Consider the following 20237-nt stretch of genomic DNA (forward strand, 5'->3'; position numbering starts at 1 on the left):
TTAAACCCTTCAGAGTGACCTATTTGAAAGTAGTAGTGGGTTAGGTTTAATTCTTACCCTCGGGTCACATCAAAGTGGCACTTGAGCTGAATGGAGGGGCACTTTTGGGAGCACTTGGGCAGATCAAGAACCCCTTGATTGAAAGAATGAATGTTTATGTGTAAATTTACGAGAAAAACAAAAATTGCATTTGAAAAAACATAGAAACAAAGAGAAAATGAAAAAACACACTGGAGAAGTGTATTCATTTTCTGTTTGTTTCTGTGTTTTACAGGCCTAGCTGGACTGTGGTACAGTACAACACGGTTTTGGGACTTTAAGTGGAGTGGAGGCTGACATGTCTCGCTGACGGTCTCCTATGTGGCAGGCAGGCATTGCTCCCACGGCTGCTCCCTCTCAACTCAGGCTGATTCTCCTGTGTCAAGACCAGTTAGCCGGCCTGCCACTCACAGCTCATGAGTGGGGGAGTGGGAGAAACTGGACCCACCAGACACTGGCTGCATTATGTTCGGGCAGTACAGTGATACTACTGGCCATGGTGCACAATATCTAACCCTTAAATCACGTGTGTTTACTTCCATTTTCTGGACAAACATGTTGGTTTTCATCTTGTTATCGGAGATGACTTCAGCCATGTTTTGTTTGCTGACACTCCCATCATTCACAACCATTGTGTAACAGCACAGAGATGTTCCAGGATCCCCAGGGGCCACTGAGTCTTGGTCACATGCAGGAAGTCTGGGCGTGCGCACATGCAGATTTCATGTCTGCCTGGCTGAGCCCTCATCAAACAGTAAGATTTTGCATTTATTTACAGTTCACCCTCGCATCAGCCAATCGCACTTTATTTGATGTCCTGTTGTGTAAAGAGATGGCCGCACAGACCCACAAGACAGTTTAGCTAACAAAATTGAAGCACATGTCATGCTAAACACTATACACACACACACCCACACCCACAGACACACACACACACACACACAGTAATTTCTAATGTGTTAAAATAATCACCACTTATCTGAAAACATGTATCTTTTTACTCCACAGGCATTATTCTATTTTTTGCAGCCACCAATGAAACAGTGCGTACTGCTCGAGTACTCTATTTTAGGAGCAGGACATGAATTATAGAGCAAAGTGGTCAACAATGTGTATTGCATTCCCTTTCTGCTGACCTGAGTGCACTGAGAGAGAGACGCGTGGAGAGTGTCTGTGATGAGTGACCATGAGCTGCTCTTGGAGTGTTGGTGGGCTGTGTGATGGCAGATTCCCAGCTCTTGGCAGCAGCCCAGGTCATTGTGATTTGTGCTTGCTGCTGCCTACAGGGTCGCCACCTGGCTGCCGCTTCTTCCAATCTCCATGGGTTACACAGAGTGCATCCACAGCAGGTCTGTAATTGAATTTCACACATGTCACAGTCAGCTTAACTGTGTTTTCTGCAAGGTGCGTATACCTCGAAAAATATAATCTTGATATGCTTGAGAATTAATAATAAGGGAGGGTGATGAGGGAGATACTTGCTCCTCTGCACACTTTGAACGACTGTCTCTAAAATCAGTAAAGTAAGTGTGGTGCCAAAACAGTAAAAACTTAAATGTTGTGTAAACACAAAAGATTTTGGAGAGTTGACCTTGACCTGCCAAAAGTACACCACTATCTGGATGCAAAATTAATCATCCATACCTTCTCTTGCACAGCCATAGGAGTTTCTTCCTTGTTGCCTTTCATAGCTTCTGAAGACTTAACCAACATGATGAAAAACCTTTTGTCCCACTCTGCAAGGGACATTTTTGACCTTTACTGAGCCTTGCAGGTAGCACCTCCCCCAAGGCTTTGTGCAGTCCCTCAAACAGCTCTAATAATCAATACAGTGGATACAAGGTATACAGTACAGTAGATAGGTAAGGTGAGTCCATGTTTGGGGTTTGTGTCGGCCGCTTCAGGTGAAAGAGGCAGGATGTGAACGCAGCCGGAGAGGAATGTTTGCCTGGGAGGAAAAATGTTCCCTGTGCTTGAATATTACTTGCTGTCCTTCCAAGATTTGAAAGTTTTAAAAAGTGAGTCCTTGGCAGTAATACAAAACACTAACTTTCACTTCATCATACAACAAGAAGTCATTTTAATTCATCTTAAATGTAATGATACTATATCTACTATGTAGTCTAGGCCTGTATACCATTACAGAAGACGACATTTCAAGATAACCATTACAAATGATGTGCATTTGTAGGAAAAACACAAACAACAAAAATATGAATGTGGGCCAATGTAATCGTCAGCTAATTAGGGGGAGGTGCTGGTGCTCGCAATTTTATTGTAAAGGCTAAAGATAATATGTTTCTGAGGATATTTAAACATTTTATAATTTGTTTCTGTAGACTGGGCAGCTGTATTTACAGAAAATGTTCAAATGTGAATTTTCTATGACTAACAAGACACAATACAGTTTGTGGCAATTTGGCGAACTAACTATGTATAGCTATAAAGATTAAATTTAAAAATAAAGAACAAAAATATGTTTGTTGTCCCCAAGTGGCAAAAAAACAATTAATGCAGTTTTAAGATTGTGTTGTTCTTTGTTTTCAGTTCCTGAGTTGCACAAATTCCGTTCCGATTGTCCAGAATGAGGTCGCATTTCAAAAAGTCCGATCTGTGTCTGATTTGGAGCAAATATGAAAATGCCCCAAATCTGAACTGGAAAAGATCAGATTCCATGTGACTTTGGCTGTTCACATCCAAGTCACATATGACCAAAAAAAAAATCAGATTTAGGTCACTGCGGTCTGAACACTGTCTTGCATCCGACTGGTGCTGGGAAAGTATTACACAGTGGGTTTATAAGGCCTTTTTGTGGGTTTATCTCTATGATCCAGAAGCAGAAAATAAGATATTTCTCCAGCCACCTTAGAGCTGCATCAGCTCACACTTGACAACCTGCTCTATACAGCTCAAATACATAAGGAGTAATAACATTTTGTGATTACACTTATTACACAATAATTTAGCAAAGCAACAGTTCAAACTCTTGACACAGCCTTCCAAAATGGACATACTTTCCTGTTGCAAATTAAAAGTTACTAATCAATGTAGTATGAACTGGAACTGCTTTGTTTCTCTACAGGTTCAGAACTGTTTGCACTTCGACTTAAGTGAAATCTTAAGACAGCGGTTTCTAATCATTCCTTACTGTACAATTCTACATATGAGACAAACACTCGCCTCAAAGTAGGCCAATTACCAGTCACTATAAATAAAGACATTAATGCAATGTGGCAGGCCCAAGAAGAGCTGCAAAGGCAGGGTGTCTTCCTTCAGCTAACATGAACTCAGAGGGGACATGTAAACAAGTCCCTTCATTACATAATCAGCCCCTTTTTACTTGAAGCATCTTCTCTTATTTTATACACCCATTCCTCGTCATGTCTTTTCTCTGCTCGCTGACTAAAGCATAGACTGTAAATGGCTGATGGTGTCTAATTCCATATTTCCTCTGGCGTTCATAATATATTGCTGCCTCATTACTTCATCGTGCTCCTTAAGATTCTAGCACCACAATGAGGTTGACAATTGTGAATAAAATGAAATATCCTGACAACTATTGGATTGATTGCTGTGATATTTGCGACAGATATTCATGGTCTATAGAGGATAAATTCTAAGGACTTTGGTGATCTTATGTGATCTTACTTTCTTCTAGAGTTGCCAGCAGGTCAAAGTTTTCACCTACTGAGTGAAATAGCTTGACATCTACAGGATGGATTGGCAAACATTTTGTACAGACATTAATGGATCCCTGACAACGAATCCTAATGATATTGGTGATCCTTTGACTTTTCATCTAGTACCATCATCAGCTCAAATTTTTTATTTGCACAATAGTCAAGTCAAGTCAATTTTATTTACATAGTCCGATATCACATATCACAAATTTACCTCAAGGGGATTTACAGTCTGTACAACAAATGATAACCTGTGTCCTTAGATCCTAGAAAGAACCTTTTGGAAGAACAACAGAGGAGGGATGCCTCTTCAAGGATGGACAGACGCTCAGGATGACACAAATAGATTGTAAATTAATTATTATTGTAAACATATATGAAGAATATAGATCAAGGAGGATGATGAGCAACTGCCACGTGCCTCCAAACAGATAAGACCACATGACCTCCTCTGCACCATTTAGACCTTTGATTTCTAACCAAATACGTGCAAAACTAATGACATCCTCATCAACCTTAGCTATTACCACTGTAAGCATGCTAGTATGCTAAAGTAAAGTTCTGTGCCTGTAAGACGGCCTACAGCCACACAAAGCCGCTTTGAAATAAATCTTTTATTATCAAACAAACCACCAAATATATTTACATCAGTTAGTACATAAAAACAAGATGAAGCCAAGAAACATCATACTAATCTAAATTCCAGACGGACACATTTCCACTGGAAAAATAAAAGGCACATACTGTTAAGAATATTTCTTAGGTGTCTTAGTTGTGTAACAGGGAAAGGTAAGACAGGTATAGCTTAGAGTAGTTTAGCTGACCCCTAAGTGTTTATCTGACATTTATGACTTCAGGTATTTCTCACATGTACTTGTCCTGGTCAAGATGACAACAAAAGACTGATTAGGTAGAGACTGACAGCTGGCTCACGATATTTCTCAACACATACAATGATACTGAAACTAGAAATAATGACACAGAAACAAGACTGTCAAAGACACAGACATTTTAGCTAGTGTGGCTGTAGACTAGAGGCTGACATTTTTACGGGAATCCTGTGGGACACCTGCAGGATGGGAGTCAATTTCACAATTCATCACAGGAACTGCATGGGATAGAAAAAAGTCAATGGGAGCAGGAAGGATGGGATTAATAGGTCATTTTCAGATTTTCTTTTGTGATCGGGATGGAACAGGAGTTATTCTTTCAGGACTGAGACGGGACAGGAATTTTTTCTCTGTTAAGGATATTTTTGTGGGAGTGGGATGAACACTCCCATGTCACTCTCTACTGGACACTCTTAGACTATTGAAATTGAGCAAATGGCTTATGGTTAATAGTGGAAATTACACCAACCTGTTTAATCTAAAATAAAACACCTAAGAACAAAATATTGACCTGACATAGTACAACTTTACAAAAAGTTTAAAAATGTCTGCTGTGTTCTTGGGTTTGGGTGATGACTGTAAGTGCAATTGCAATAAACTAATAGGAGAATCAGACAGGAGTTGCCACTGCAGGTACATGGCCCTCACACCAGTCCAACTGTTTTCACTGCCTAAATAAAATGGGCACAGGAGACAGTTGTGCCATAATGGGTTGCAGTCACAGATTTCATCTGGAAGAACAGGGGCAATGAGACGGCCAGCACGGGTTATTGCCAATATGGTCTCCGCAGCGCTGAATCACTGTTAAATTAAATTTAAGGATGACTGATGCTGCCAATCAGCGACAGGTTAGCGAGGTCAAATTAAGATCCATACGCTGACCTTTTCCTTGGCTGCCTCCTTTCAGAGTGCCTATCATCAGGGCTATCAATAGGGACTAATAAGCCTTAATGGTCAGATCCTGGCAGTGCGCCATCACTTACACTATAGCCCAGTGCTCACCAGGCCCGGGCAAGGTTATACCGCTGTTGACAAGTGCCCTCAATAAAAACTCTATCATCTCAGCTATTGCAGTGCATCAACAGCTCCTTCAACACAATCGTCGACCCAGCATGAAACCATCTTAAAGCTTGGTTGGTTTTTGTCCTGTCTGGATGACAGTGCAGAAGGACAAGGCCAGAGGTATTCTACATTTTTATTATTGTCGACAAATCCTGTGAAAAGACCAAAACTAACAATGAATTGATCTTAAAAACAAGTATTGTCTGTGTAGCCAAAGCCTGATATAACTCATTCCTGTGACATAGATGTCTATAGTAAATAAACTTTCAAAAATTTAAAGCACATCATTGAGCCACACCGTTGACACCCTTGGCGACATGTTCCTTCATTGTGATGAACCTGGGCACTGTAGTTTCTTTTGAGTAAATCTTACATACACCATCCTGCTGTCCTAAAAACTCACTAGAGTACTAAATATGTATCAATCCGCATCTTGAAATAGTCTCCAACAAATGTACTATTTCCTCCAGCTCTAGTAATGTTTGCTAAAAACTAAAGTGCCCAGCTGTTTTAGAAAGTTACTGAGACCTTTTCACATTTGCAAACTGTTTTTAATCATTTACATCTTCTGTCGAAAACAATGGGCTATGAAATATGGAGAGCTTTTGAGAGAGGACTTATTGCATTGTTGTCTTTTCAAGTGATTTGTTCACAATAAGAAAAACAAAGATTAACGGCAGTCACGTTCCTTTCAGCTATTACCCAGCATGTATGGACATTTACACTACATGTACACACCATTTTGCTGGAGCATCTCTCTTGTGTAGTGTGTTGGTTACAGACGATTGTGCTTGGTCTTGGTGATTTTACATGCCAATCCAGTGATGACCTTCTCACACCAAAAAGTTATAATTGTACCAGCCACTATTATCAGCTTGGCATCTCTAATTTATATTTGTTTATTAAACTGCTGCCCTTTCTAGTCTGCTGCTAATGAGAAACAGATCATTAGGTGAATTTGTCATTCATTTGTCTGGGGTTTTTTTATTGACCATGTACAAGAAACATTTTCAAAACATGTGTTTTTATCATAATGGTAATGATGACAAAATGCTGTAAATTAAATATTCTTTTATACTTTCCTCGTCTTCATCTTTATTACCTTCTTGTTGCGCTTAATTTGAGCAGCAGTAATCAAGGAAGAAGAAACCTCCTCGGTCTCTTTCGCAGCAGACGGATATCTTTAGCTTTTATCATTATTTCAGAATGCTATGAATAAATGTGGACATTTGGGTGAGCTTTTATGCATTGTAATACAAATGTGCAGACTCACCAAGGCTTGCACAGAGTGATCGAGCTGTGAACTGTGAAAATGTCAGCCCCTATTAATAACAATGCTGGATTAAGTATGCTGGATCTTAACGTCTGCACTTCATCCCGTATATTTAGATGATCAACATTAGAAGTCTATGTCACACAGTGAGTGATTTTTTTCCCCTCCTGATTGTGGCCTTCAGAGTGAAGCTGCAGCCCTGGGATTAATACGCCTCTCTCAGTCTGCCTCGGTTAGGCTCAAAGCCACAAAGCCACAAGGAAGCCGAGCAGCAGCCGCCTGCAGTGCATAACAACAACTCCAAATCTGATAGAATTGGACAAGTCAATGTGTGGGTGTAATTCTTGTGAAGAAAAAATAATACTGTTTCTGTTTAAATGTAACATTTTAATGTATTGTAGCTGTTACTCCAAAGACAGAGACAAATGTTGTAGGGCTGCAACTAATTAATTACTTTTTTGATCAATTGATTAGCAAATTGATCTGTAAAATGTTTGAAAATGGTGGAAAATGCCCATCACAATTTCCCAGAGCTCCAGTTGATGTCTTCGAATTGATTATTTTGTCTGACCAACAGTCCAAGACCCAAATACATTCTGTTTATTTGACACAGAGTAGCTGGAACCAGTTTGTTTTTGTATTCATTTCTTTATTTTTTGCTTGAAATATGACTTAAATGATTAATGGATTATCAAAATAGATGCTGATAAATGCTCTGTTGATCAACTAAGCCACTGATCGACTAATCGTTTCTGCTAAAGCTCAAACTTTTGTTTTGTGTTAGAGCTTTGGAAGTTTGAGCGAGTGTGTGTGTTAGTGATCACTGATGACTCGAGCAGGAGAAGAGATAAAAAGTCACTGTAAACAAAGAAAGATGAGAATAGAAATAGTAATTGATTTTTGTGATTTTTAAAATACATTTTTGTTCCCAAAAACAAGTGCCACACCATCTTGTGAAAAAAAACCAGACATTTTTTGGAAAGAGTCATATCACATCTTGCCAGGTCAGATCTTTTCAGCTTTTCAGGCTGGATTTCTTCCAGCAGCGTTGACGCAAATCAGTGCCACCTCGGTTCACTGGAGATCTCCTAGCAGTATTTGGACACATGCATCTATTTATTTCAGCCTACACTGTGCACACCCTGCCTGAGGGCTAATTACATTTGCACAGTCCAGAGGTCTTCCATTGTCGCCTTTTTGAGAGACCTCCCGAACGCAACGGCAGAAAAGAAAATATGTTGAGATTTAAGGAAAATGAAGCCTTTAACGGTGATCCACTGGTATCTGTAATGAACACAGAGATCACAGAGAGTTTAAAACTCGTAAGCATACTTACAAGTAGCACAGTTTATTTGTGTGTCTGAGGTGGAAACACACACACGCACTCACTTGCACTCACATGCACTCACACATGCAGTGAGGACTATGTACGATAAAGAGGAGAAAAAGAGACACAGAGAGGGAAGCACAGTTGACTTCCTCTGTCGTTACTCACACCTGCAGTAGGATGCAATCTCCATAGCAACAGGACTTGGCAACACTGTGCAGAGTTGATATTTGAGGTTGTGATCTTTAATACCCCTTTTCTCTCCCTTTTCACTGCAGTATTTTGTAGCAATGCATTTCTGTGTGTGTATGTGTGAGCGTGTGTGTGTGTGTGTCCCTCCTTCATCCTTAATGTGTTTGTGTCACAATTACCAAGAAATTAGCCCTCTGCTGTCATCAATCTGTCATCTGGAAATGATCATTAAACCGAAACACTCATCCCAAATCATGCTCATACTCAGGGACAAACTGGCATAATAATTAGCTTGCCCACATCTCTCATTTCCTGGCTGCCTGAGACCCAGTACTGTTTTAGTGTTCACGGCATGAAGATATGTAGCTCAAATGTGCGGGTTGTATGATACCATTTCGTTTAAACATTAACCGCTACTACAGTCATTCCCATATTATCACAGTCAAATTACTCAAAAAAGTCAGTTTAGCAGGACAGCCGCGGCTTACAGTAGAAAAGGCATCATTAACAGTAACAAGTGACATTGCTGAAATCTATTTTCTATTTGCTCAGCACAAATGACCTAAATTTCTTAGAGTTTTATTAAAGTTAAAAGAACTGAACATGTCAACTCTGCTGTCCTGTTACAGAGCATTTTAATAAAGTATGTGAACATGCTTCATTTATTGTATAAACTTTGGTGTGTCAGCTACTCTGAAGGTATCTTTCTCCTGAGTGGCCTCACTTATTATTATTAGTGTTAAGAAAATCATTTTAAACACTCCTAGCATGTTCCTTGATAAATGTGTAGTTGGTTAAATCTGCACATGTGGAATTCTTCTTGATAATAACTATGAGTATATTATGTATCATTAGATGCTCTGAACACTACTTACAATATTACCCAGCAGGTTTTTATGCCCTCTGATGTAAGCATGTCCAAATCCTTCATAACTTTAAGTGTAAAAAGCTAAAAAAAAACATACCTCCATAAAAGAGGTCATATTTCATTTGAAGATGAAATATGACATCGTTATAATAAACAAAATGCATAACACATAACACATGCACACCTTAAAACCATCCATAATTCATCCACGATGAATTACATTTTTTTAAATTTTATTTCACAATGACCTTGGATGTCCACTTGCGCTGAATTTGTTGCTACTCAGTTCCTTTATCCCTCTTAAATATTCATCTAGTAGCCTGCATTTCCTTCTCTCAAGAAGTGCAGCCTCATCATGTGCTAATGAGGAGCCTGGTGGCCACACAGCCCCAATCCGGGTGATGGTTGACTTGACACTGCCATCTAGTGGTCACGTGAAAGGAGCAGGTCCTGGAAGGCACCAACCAATAAACATGTTAGTATGCTAATACTGTATTTTTACCCTTTCAATTAGCATTTATAGGCCGGATCTAAACAACTAATAGATGGTTTATAGCACACTTTAATGTAGCTGTAAGCAGATGTAAGGTCATTTCTATTGTTTCTCAATGCTGGAGGGACATATGTATTTTGTTATATATTATACAACTATACAATGCTTACTCATACTATATTCTATTATATTCTATTATATTCTATATACTGTTATTCTATGTTATATTGCTATACTATAGGCTATAACTACATTTCAACTTATATTATATATATCCCCTACATTATACTGTCCTATATCATACTATATTATGTTAATTTCTTATACGTTTTATTACATTATACACTATTTAACATTTCTATTGTATTTCTATATTAACATAGACAAACAATCTAGTCTTTAATTGCTGTCTTTAATTGTCCTAGTGCTGCTGCAGCATCTGAACTTCTCCTGTGGGGATCAATAAAGGCTTATCTTATCTAATTTGTCAGCGACTATAATCCTTCCTATGAAGCATCCACAACCATAGTGTTTGAAAAGTTAATGATGCATCTGGATGAGTGTTGAACACGTTTATAAACATTTTGCACTTGTGAATGATTTGTACATGTGCAACACTTTAAAAGTGCCCCTATATTTGCTTATAACTACATTATGAGTTTGTAATTATTTGTTAAGTGTTTAAACACTGCTTTTAAATGTGAAATGGAGGACCAAAATAGGTCAGTGAAAACTTGATAAGACAGTTTAACATAATTGTAATCATATTATGATTTATGACTCCACGCAAATCTTTACAATGTGTTAAAAAGCATTTGGTAACTGTTTATACACATGCACATTTAAAACTGTTTATAAATGTGTTTAAAACTCAGACAGATAATTATATATGATTACAGATAAGTAATGTTATTAAGTATCTATCAACTAACTGTTCATACACCAGTTATAGATGCTTCATAGGAAATACATTCATAAACACTGTCCTTACTTTTTATAATCTCTTATGAACAATATTTATACAGCTGCATTTATACACTGCTTATAAATGCTAAATAAACTGTTTTCACAACTCATGAAGACCTATCATTATATATGATTACTAATATAATATCAAGCATTCACTAACTGTTATTCAGTTATGGATGTTTAATAACAGGAGGTGTTGACAAATGCATTAACATTTTCAAAGTTCCCTTAGATTTGGTTAAAATTACATTAAGCATGATTAACACTGCTTACACATGTTGAATAGGGGGATAAAACGTTGTATCAGTATTTATTGAATGAGAAATGTATTTGTGATGAAAACAACAATTAAGTTATAATTGAGATAGTTCTGCATTTTTATTTTCTACAAAGGTGGCGAACAATTAAGATACCTTTTGGATGAATTATTTACTATTTTTTCTAGCCTTCATTCTACAAGTGACAACTTCATTGGTGAACCTTTAGAAACAAACAAACAAAATAGAAAAAAGCAATAGACGTCATCAAGCATATCCCCCCGCCCCCCACACTTCTATCCACCTTCAAACTGCCTTTAGGCTTCAGTTGTGTGACGAGTCAGTTTATTAGTGCATATAATTGTTTTGGGATTTGACCATCATCTTTCTCCCAGATCAGCGTAAAACGACAAAACTAAGCAATGTAGTTAACTGTGGATGGTGTCATATTTATATGGATATACCCCCCACCCCACACCCGCCCTCTTAAAGTGCATACCATTTCCTGTAACAACCATGTTGTTGTCATGGACACAGATAGAAAAAAAGGTAGAAAAAAGAAAAAGAAAACATCATCTGTGTCCATAGCAACTGAGTCAAGTTTAGTGCTGCCAAAAATGGTTTAGGCAAAAGTCTTCCCAGAGATGTGAGATATGTGTATTAGATGCAGCGCCTTTCCTTGCGTGGCACATACAGTTTGCATCTCGTCTGACAGCCTATACAAAGATCAAAATACTCCTGCTAGAGTCTTAAGTAAACACTATAACACAAAAGGGCATGCTAAAATCAATCCACAGAAATAATGTTATTAAAAATTGCAATTATAGGTGTTGTTTAATATTGAGGAATGGAAAATGGTTTCCACACAGTCTCTGGCTGATGCTCAGTGAGAGAAAATAGGCCCTTTTCCCCCTGAAAACAGAGCAAGGCATCCTCAGGAAGCCTCTAATCCCCTTTAGAAATCTTAGTCAACTACTATTAATAGAAAGCACCCATGGTGCCCTCTGCTGGAGATTCATCCGAGCTGCTGATGTGCACTGCACTGTATTTTGGAGCATCAAGCAGTGCTGCAGGACTGTTCACAGACTGGTGATATGTTGGATTTCATGTACACAAGACTATGCTGCTTGTTTCACGCTAAATGAATCATGAGGCTGGCACTTTCAAATTCACTGCAGCATTGATCAGCCGTGTCTGTGCTCTGTGATGTTGAAAGCCGGCTTGTTTCATCATAAAGACATTTTCCCACATGCATGTGTGCATCATCCTGCAGTCAGCCAATCCCCAAGCTCCCCCTGGTCTCTCTTTCAGGGCGTCATTAGTGGGAATTACCTGGTCTCCGCAGGAAAAGCCTAATCAAGCTTCCACTAAACTGAGTGCCTCTTTTGTTTGCAGACAAAATAGTGCAGTGGAAATCTCCCTCTGTCTTAGGCTAATCATCTATCGTTATTTAACAACTGGCAATCATAACCCAGGAAGGGTACAAGGTCACTTCAGGCGTCCTCCATTTGGATGCAACCTCTTAAAACCTCTGACATACAGCCTCTACTAACATTTCAGCGTTTAGAGTTTAATGACATGTTTTGCAACTCACTTGCCGAGCATGCCCTATTTTATGGCTACAAATAAATGCAAAGATCTTATTTAAATAGAGAGTTGGCTTAGTTTTAAATTCAGCAATGGTTGTGTGTAGTTTGACTCCAGAAATGGAAGATTTCGCATTGCATTGCAATGCTGCAGCCTTCCAGCAATATGCGATGATGTGTGCTCTGACCTCTTGTTCATACACTCTGATCCATCAACCCTGGGTCTCTGTGCTGTCAGTGTGGGGAGGACGCAACAAAACCACAAGCTTTAAAAACTTTTGTCAACCTACAGCATCACTCTGGGAGGAAGTGCATTTACATGTGGATGTTGCTGTGGACTGATTCAGTGCTCTGTATGCAGGTGTGTGTGTTTTTCATGTATTTACATCCCCGTGGGGACTTTAACCTGAATCACACATACTGAAAAAAAAAATTGAGGTCCACATGGGTAGACATGCTTATTGAGGGTATTGAAGTTTTTAGGTAAGGCTAATGGTTAAAGTTAGGCATGTAGTGATGCTTAAGGTTAGGGTAAGAGGCTACTGAACGCATTATGTCATAACATAATGACTGGGATAGAGGAACAAACGCGTGTGCGTGTGCGTGCGAGAGAGAGAGAGAGAGAGAGAGAGAGAGAGAGAGAGTTAGTGAGAAACAGAAAAGGTAAAACCAGACTGATGTGAGTCTGTGGGAGACAGAAAGACAGAGAAGAAAAAGAAGAGGAATTTATGTGTGTGTGTTTGTTTGTATAGATGACCCTGCCTACACTGAATTGTGTGTGTGTGTGTGTGTGTGTGTGTGTGTGCGCGTGCGTGCGTGCGTGCGTGTGTGTATGATGGCCCCGGTGCTGCTGATGGTGGGAATGCAGTGCAGCTAATCCCAGAGGAGAGCAGAGCACTGCAGAGGAGATGCTTGGCAGATCTCCCCTCATCCGTGTGACTGTTGTTGGCGGCTGGTGTGGAGATGAAATCCGGAACTGGATCAAAAAGCGAGCCAGCCGTGTTTAATTTGCACGGGACTTTTCACACTGAGGGGAGGTACCAGGCAGACATAACCAGCACCAAAGCATACAGAGACGTCTGCCGTCCTTCCTCTGCCAACTGCATGTCCATGAGTGACTATAGACAACAGGCAGAAGGGTCAGAGCACACCGCTGCACTGGATGTGCAACCTGATTCTCATTGAAAAGACTGTGTTACTGTCTTCAAAGAAACGATAAACTGACACACAAAAAGCTACTTTTTCTACATTTTAAAAGACAGGAGATAACTCATATATTCCAGTGTTTAAATAGAGTTTCACAGATGAAGTGCTAAGCTGTCTTTCGAGATATTGAATCATAAACCTCAGTTAATTATTTATTCCTTAGTTATGATGTACAGCAATTGGGATTTCAACTGGATTAAATCAAGCTCTATTACAGATTGTCTGTGTAGTTTCTAACAATTATGAATAATTTGTGAACAACTGTTATATTCACACATTAAGATTAACTTAATTAAGACATTAAGACTGCTTTGTCCATACTGCATCCAGCGTTTCAGATTATAAAGTGACTACCACTATGATCAAATGTTTTAATGTGGGTGTAAATGTTATTAAATGCTTTGCAGCTGTTTAGGAAGAAAGAAAAGCTAAAAGCTTTTTAATTATCGCATTTTATCTTTTACAAGTTGGATTTTATTTCATCTTTAAATTATTTTTTAACAATTAAAAAATAATTTGTTTCTGCGTTATCCTGTTTTACACATGTTTAACTGCAAAGCACTTTGTGACACTTTTTTTTGTGTGAAAGTGTAATGAGGTCATTATCATCCTTTCCTGGGACAAAGTCAGTCCTCCTGTAGCACAATGACTTGACAAAGCACAGACCAGGGAGCGAAAAGATAATCTCAGTGCTTATTTTCAGCCAGTAAGAGACAGGACAGCACCAGGGATGAGGTGGGGCCAGAGGGACATAAAACTGCCCATGGGACGTGAGCTCAAAGTCACTTGTTGGGTGCAGATGAATGCTAAATGGACACCACGCTGTGCTAACATGAGTGGACACAGACTGCGACTGGACAGCACTTTGGTTGCGATGATGATGAAGTGAAGCAGCGGCAAGCTTCCTCTGAGGACATTTGAGTTCATCAACGTTAAACTGTGGACAAAGTCTTTCATAAACATTGTGGACGACCATTCTGTGGTGATAGGTGATAGAGTCTTTTTTTTAAATGCGTTTTTGTTTTTCTATGACCTTTGCTGAGATCAGTTTGTTTTTTCACTGTTTATTTTTCTTTATTACAAAATGCTGTTCAGGTTATAATGTTGTCGAGCACATCTCCTTATCACTTTTCCAGCCCAGCTATCTATCAAATGTTTGTTGGACGGAGAACTGATAAGGGTATGTGCCTGACACTTTCCATCACTGATAACTGGACACAATATGCTGCCACAATATGAAGCAGTGACCGGGTCATTAGGACAACCAGGTCTGAACCACCACCAAGTTTCACTTTTAATCTTAAAAAAATTGCATCAATGATCTACGTCATTTGGCCACCTTTGTCTGGCTCTCTTTTACCCCTCATCATCATCATCATCATCATCCCATTTCTTTGCTGTGATACAAACATCTTTACTATATTTAATCTTGTTTTAATTTATGTTGAAATTTGCTAAAATTCTTGTTTTAGGAAAACATTAGACCATATTTATGGATGTTAAACCAGTTCAAAACCAGTCCCGTTTCTTAAATGTCAAGCCAAAATCTGGCATTTTAGACACAAGACACAAGGCTTCATCTGACATACGCTATTTGCTTAATAAATACAGCAGTATATACTTTGTTTTATTTTAAGTTATTTTTGATCAGCTGGTGGTTTTCTTAATCTTTCATTGTTTTCTTTCATTGTTTAATGTGAAAAAAGTGTTATTCAAGAGAAAATTTTCCAACATGCATACTCAAATAAAGAATTTTAATCAATTACTACCTTAATAACTACTAATAACTACCTTATTTGAATCCAACCACTGAGGTCACTAAGGTTTTCATTTTCAGTATTAACATTTAATTCCATCAGGTCTGTGAAAATATTTTTAAGTGTGTAGTGGCATATTGTCCAACCACCCAGTTGACTGGTCTCTCATCAGGATTCTTTCTAAGCATGATTTAATATACATGTAGTACGTACACATGTTTTAGTGCAAACTCTCACACACCAATGGGACACAGCCAAAATTAAAATATGAATTAACGAAATATGTTTCATGATGACATGAAAATGGAAGACTGCAGACTTGTCTGTGGGTTATGCTGCCTGTCCTGTCCACTGGAGCCCTGCGCGGTATAAAAAAGAAATACAAAAAGGGTGGATACATTACGATATGCACATGCTGTTTTCAGTTGCTTATTTGTTGCAAAATCCTGGTTTGCAAACGGTGAAATGGTGAAAGATGAGACCACGCCTATGTACAAACTCTGTTCCGCCAAATATAAATCCTAATTTAGTCCTGTATTCACCAGTTCACACAGCTCGTACCCAAAACACTCCTCTGAGAACAGAAGAAGAAAGATTTCACCAACCTTTTTTCAGACTTCATGAAGCCAAATTGTATAAATAAAATAAAATATATCATCAATCTAACCATATGTCTAACATATTTGTGCATCATGTGTCTCATAATATGTGCTTGAAGAAATCCTTCTGTCTTCAGGGGATCCTGATGCATATTTTGGTAATAGTCGGTTAATTTCAAACACTCAACGAATGGCAAACAGTGTGTCAGCATTACCGGCCAAACAAAGAATGACTCGGTTTCATGTTATTTGCTAATTTGCTCTGCAGAAACCCGCACATACAGTCATTTAACACCTCAGTCAGGCTCAATGTCATGTTGATAGTCTTTCCTGAAACTTTCCATACAACATCAGTAGAGAGGAAAACATACTATGTAGAAAACAATGCTGTGCTGAGATCTAGATTACAGAGACTGCAGCTACATCAGTCGACACAAGAGGGTATTGTTCCACTACTTTTACAGAGCAGCTGGTTATCAGATACACGTAGAACTGATGTTGTACACATGGGACACAATAATGATACATCTGAAGCTCCTGTAATGACATGCCTAAGAGGAGCAAATGCAATCAACTTAGATTGGCCAAATCAAATTCAACGACCATCTATCATGTCAAAAATGCAAGGTCAGTCAATGTCCCCTGAAGTTGATCCGTGGAACAGGGCAGACGTCAGGCTCGGGGATTATTAACCTGTGCTTTAAGCATCCTCACCTGTCAAGTAAAGGACTCTCCAGCTTGTTATGCCTGATTTGCACTATGTTACACATTGAAGGGCAAGAAATAGCTTTTAAGAATAAGCTTTTATAATTATATTTAAAATAAGGCCAGTGGGATATTATGTGCAGCTTGGAGGAAAAGAACTTCTGGGGAATTAATTTTCAAAATATTATGTGCAGCGCTGTTTGTACGTGTAGTGCAAATATAGACTCCAGTGGAATACAATATTACATTGTAATACCCCTTTCTAATGGCACAAACCAAGATGCCTCACTTTATTTAAAGATAATGCAGTGACACAAAACAATGATGCTGCTTTAAAGTCTTTCCTTTGGCTCTGCTGCCACCATGCTGCCATTATTTATTGTAGGTTAGAGGCAATTATGACTGTGTTTATACTTGTGTTTATATTTGCATAACAATAACTTATGAATTTCTCTCATCTTTGACATAGATAGTCTTCCTCTTTTATGGCACCTTAGTTACCCCACTTTGTTATCTAACGTCTCCATAAAGAGAAGGTCTGGAGTTTTAGGAAGAAGGACAACTTTAAAAAAATGTGAGACCCTACATAAACCTCACCATCATCATCACAAGTCTTGTGTTGCATAACGTTCCTTCTAATAGGGGCTATGGAAAACATGACGTGAAAAGCCATAGTGAAACTGGAAAAGCTTTGGCTCATCCTTTCCTATTCTCCTGGTAACTATGGAAACTATGTGTTTTAATTAAAAACTTGATTTTTGATTTCTGACATGCACTGAGATAAATTTGTGGTTTTTGCACTTCCAGAGATTTATATTTCTAAAAACAAACTTGTTTACTGAAACCAGTCTCTGTCAGCAAAGGTCACATGGAGTTTATCTGTGAACGTGTTGATCACAGAAGGAGGAGGGATCTTTTCTGAAAGCCTAAGTAAATCAACGATAATACCAGTTAAACTAAAAAACAGCGCAACAACCATATCTGTTTCTGCTACTATTGGTTTCTAGCTACGTTTTTGTCTGCTGTTTTGTGGCTGGATGTGCACGTTTCTAATTAAAGATTGGCCGTTTGATGACGACACTAGGAAAGGTATTGGAAGAGAGGTGTTCTGTGATCTGAGATAGTCAATACATCTAAAGCTCCCTCTTTAATTAGACACCAAGACGAAAACCCATCACCATGACGACACAATAAAAAGACAGAGGCGAAGGAAGACGGGTTGGTGTGCATCTCTGGAAGCAGAAAGGGCAATGCATATAACCATACATTTGGCTATAATTTTATGATATTATCTCTTTTCATTTCTGCTAATAATGTATTCAGACACAGTCTTCAAATCAGCCGCAACCACATCGTGACACATGATGTACTTTTGAATGAATGGCAGTTCCAGACTGGTCAGAATATAGAACTGTTAATGAGATCTGATTATCTGTCTGGGATATTGAAGAGCTGAAAAATGGCCTGCTCATAATCTTTTTTGAAGGAGGAAGAGGGGAGAGAAAACACACCTTTAATTGAGTGGTTAACACATCCCCATCATCTAACAGCAGATCACCCACTGATGCTTGGAGCTCCCCACAACCATTTGTTGCAATGTGCTAAGTGTTTACCCAGGCATCCGCTACCTAAAAAGCTATGCCACAAAACCAGTCCTTTCAGACCTGCATCATCCGAAACACCAGCCAACCAGAGGGGATAGACTGAATGACAGATTCCATTGAAACGATCTCAAGGTGGGTTCAGGACACCCGGAGAAGGAGCCCAGCAATTAAGAGCAGCACTGTGCCTTTTGGGACTGGTTTGTATATATCTGCTTAGTATGAAACTCAGCAGTTACTATGGCTTGACACGCGACAAAGCAACTGCTGCAACTAATTGCTGTGAGCTCTTACGTCAGAGTCTTACTCACAGGACAGGAGGAATCTATGACACCAAAGAAAGGGCTGCAACTCTATGACAACAGGGTCGATCCAGAATGCCTTCCCTTTGAGAAAATCTCACGTAAATAATGACAAGGATACACAGGAGACACACAGGAATGAACACATTAATTAATTCAGTTTAATCATCAATGGAAACCCATGTAACTACATGTCATATTCTGTACCCTGTTAAAGTTATTTCAAATTGAGTTTTGGAGGTCCCAAGTGGTCCCCAGCCGCTCTGTGACAATGGGTTTGCATTTTTCCCCCTTCAAATGACAAAGGATGCTAACAAGACCTGGGAAGGTGGCTCACGAGTAGTCTGCCAGTGACATCTTCATACCTCTATGCGTCAGCTGTGACAGGAAGTCTGGCAAAGTGGTAATAAGAGATGTGCTGCCATACACAAGCATATTTTTGCCAAATGTTCTTATTTCATACGTCTGTTTGCCACCAACCAGTATGCTATAACAAGGCAAGGAAGGAAGATACACAACGAAAGATGAGCCACCGCACAAGCAAATGAATGAATGAAACAGCTATTGTTATGACAGTCGAAGTGAGTGAAGTGAGACCAAAGAGCGTCCCCTCCAAGACGCCTGGCCTTTGCCATTCACCTTATTGACCTTTCACAAACCAAAAGCAGGAATCAATTGACCTTTTCAGCTGCATATGACATACACAGGGCAGGTAATATAAAATATAGAGAGAACAGCCGTGATAATTATGGGATAACGGTAAATGCTCAAACATAATGTGACAGTAGCACAAAGAAGAACAAATTGTTTCCTCACCCATCACTCCAGCCAGGGTGGTGAGAAACTTGGGTGTCATGAGTGATGACCAACTGTCCTTCTCAGACCATGTTGCTGCCGCCGCTTTGCTCTATACAACATTAAAAAAATCAGGCCCTACCTTACTCAGTACGCCACCCATCTTTTGGTACAGACCATGGTTATCTCTCACCTCGACTATTGTATTTATTGATAATCTGGAATACCAGGCAAATGCCCGGTGGGCCAACGCACCTTTGGGGCCGGTGTGATGTAAATTATTTATTTATTTAACTGTTTAAAAAAAATGGACCAACACAGATCATGGACAGTGACCCATTGGGTAATTTTCTATACTGACACTTGGCTGGCCCAATCACATCTCTTACTGGCAGCCACGAAAAGATAGTCTTCAACAAGATGCCGCCAAATCCACAAAAATAACCAATATGTCTGCTACCTGGGCTGCAGTAGTTTTAACATCAGCTGCTGTAGGCCTACAAGCTGACGTAGTGCAAGCACAGGTAGCCTACTTGAAAGAGTAAAGGAGAGACGTGGCCACTGCCAGGCAGAGGAGGAGGCGTGTGACAGTGGAGCAGAGTGACAAAGTGACTGTGACGGGGCCGAGGGACAGAG

At 39.3% G+C, this 20237-nt stretch overlaps 1 protein-coding gene across 4 annotated transcripts in view; it reads right to left on the bottom strand.

Annotated features, from left to right (window-relative positions):
• Positions 1–3850: 3850 nt before the first annotated feature.
• The window catches only part of LOC123961794 (retinol dehydrogenase 13-like), a 51113-nt gene continuing 34726 nt past the window's right edge, over positions 3851–20237 (bottom strand). For 2 of the 4 annotated variants that reach the window (XM_046037491.1, XM_046037497.1), the window contains one exon: positions 3851–8228. In XM_046037491.1, the coding sequence (XP_045893447.1) occupies positions 8102–8228 (127 nt within the window). In that variant the 3' untranslated portion in view covers positions 3851–8101. Of the gene's footprint in view, positions 8229–9455; positions 9782–20237 lie in introns of those variants that run through there. The other 2 variants (XR_006822785.1, XM_046037493.1) reach the window with 2 other exon arrangements.

This window comes from Micropterus dolomieu, linkage group LG22 (assembly GCF_021292245.1).
Source record: "Micropterus dolomieu isolate WLL.071019.BEF.003 ecotype Adirondacks linkage group LG22, ASM2129224v1, whole genome shotgun sequence".
Taxonomy (NCBI): domain Eukaryota; kingdom Metazoa; phylum Chordata; class Actinopteri; order Centrarchiformes; family Centrarchidae; genus Micropterus; species Micropterus dolomieu.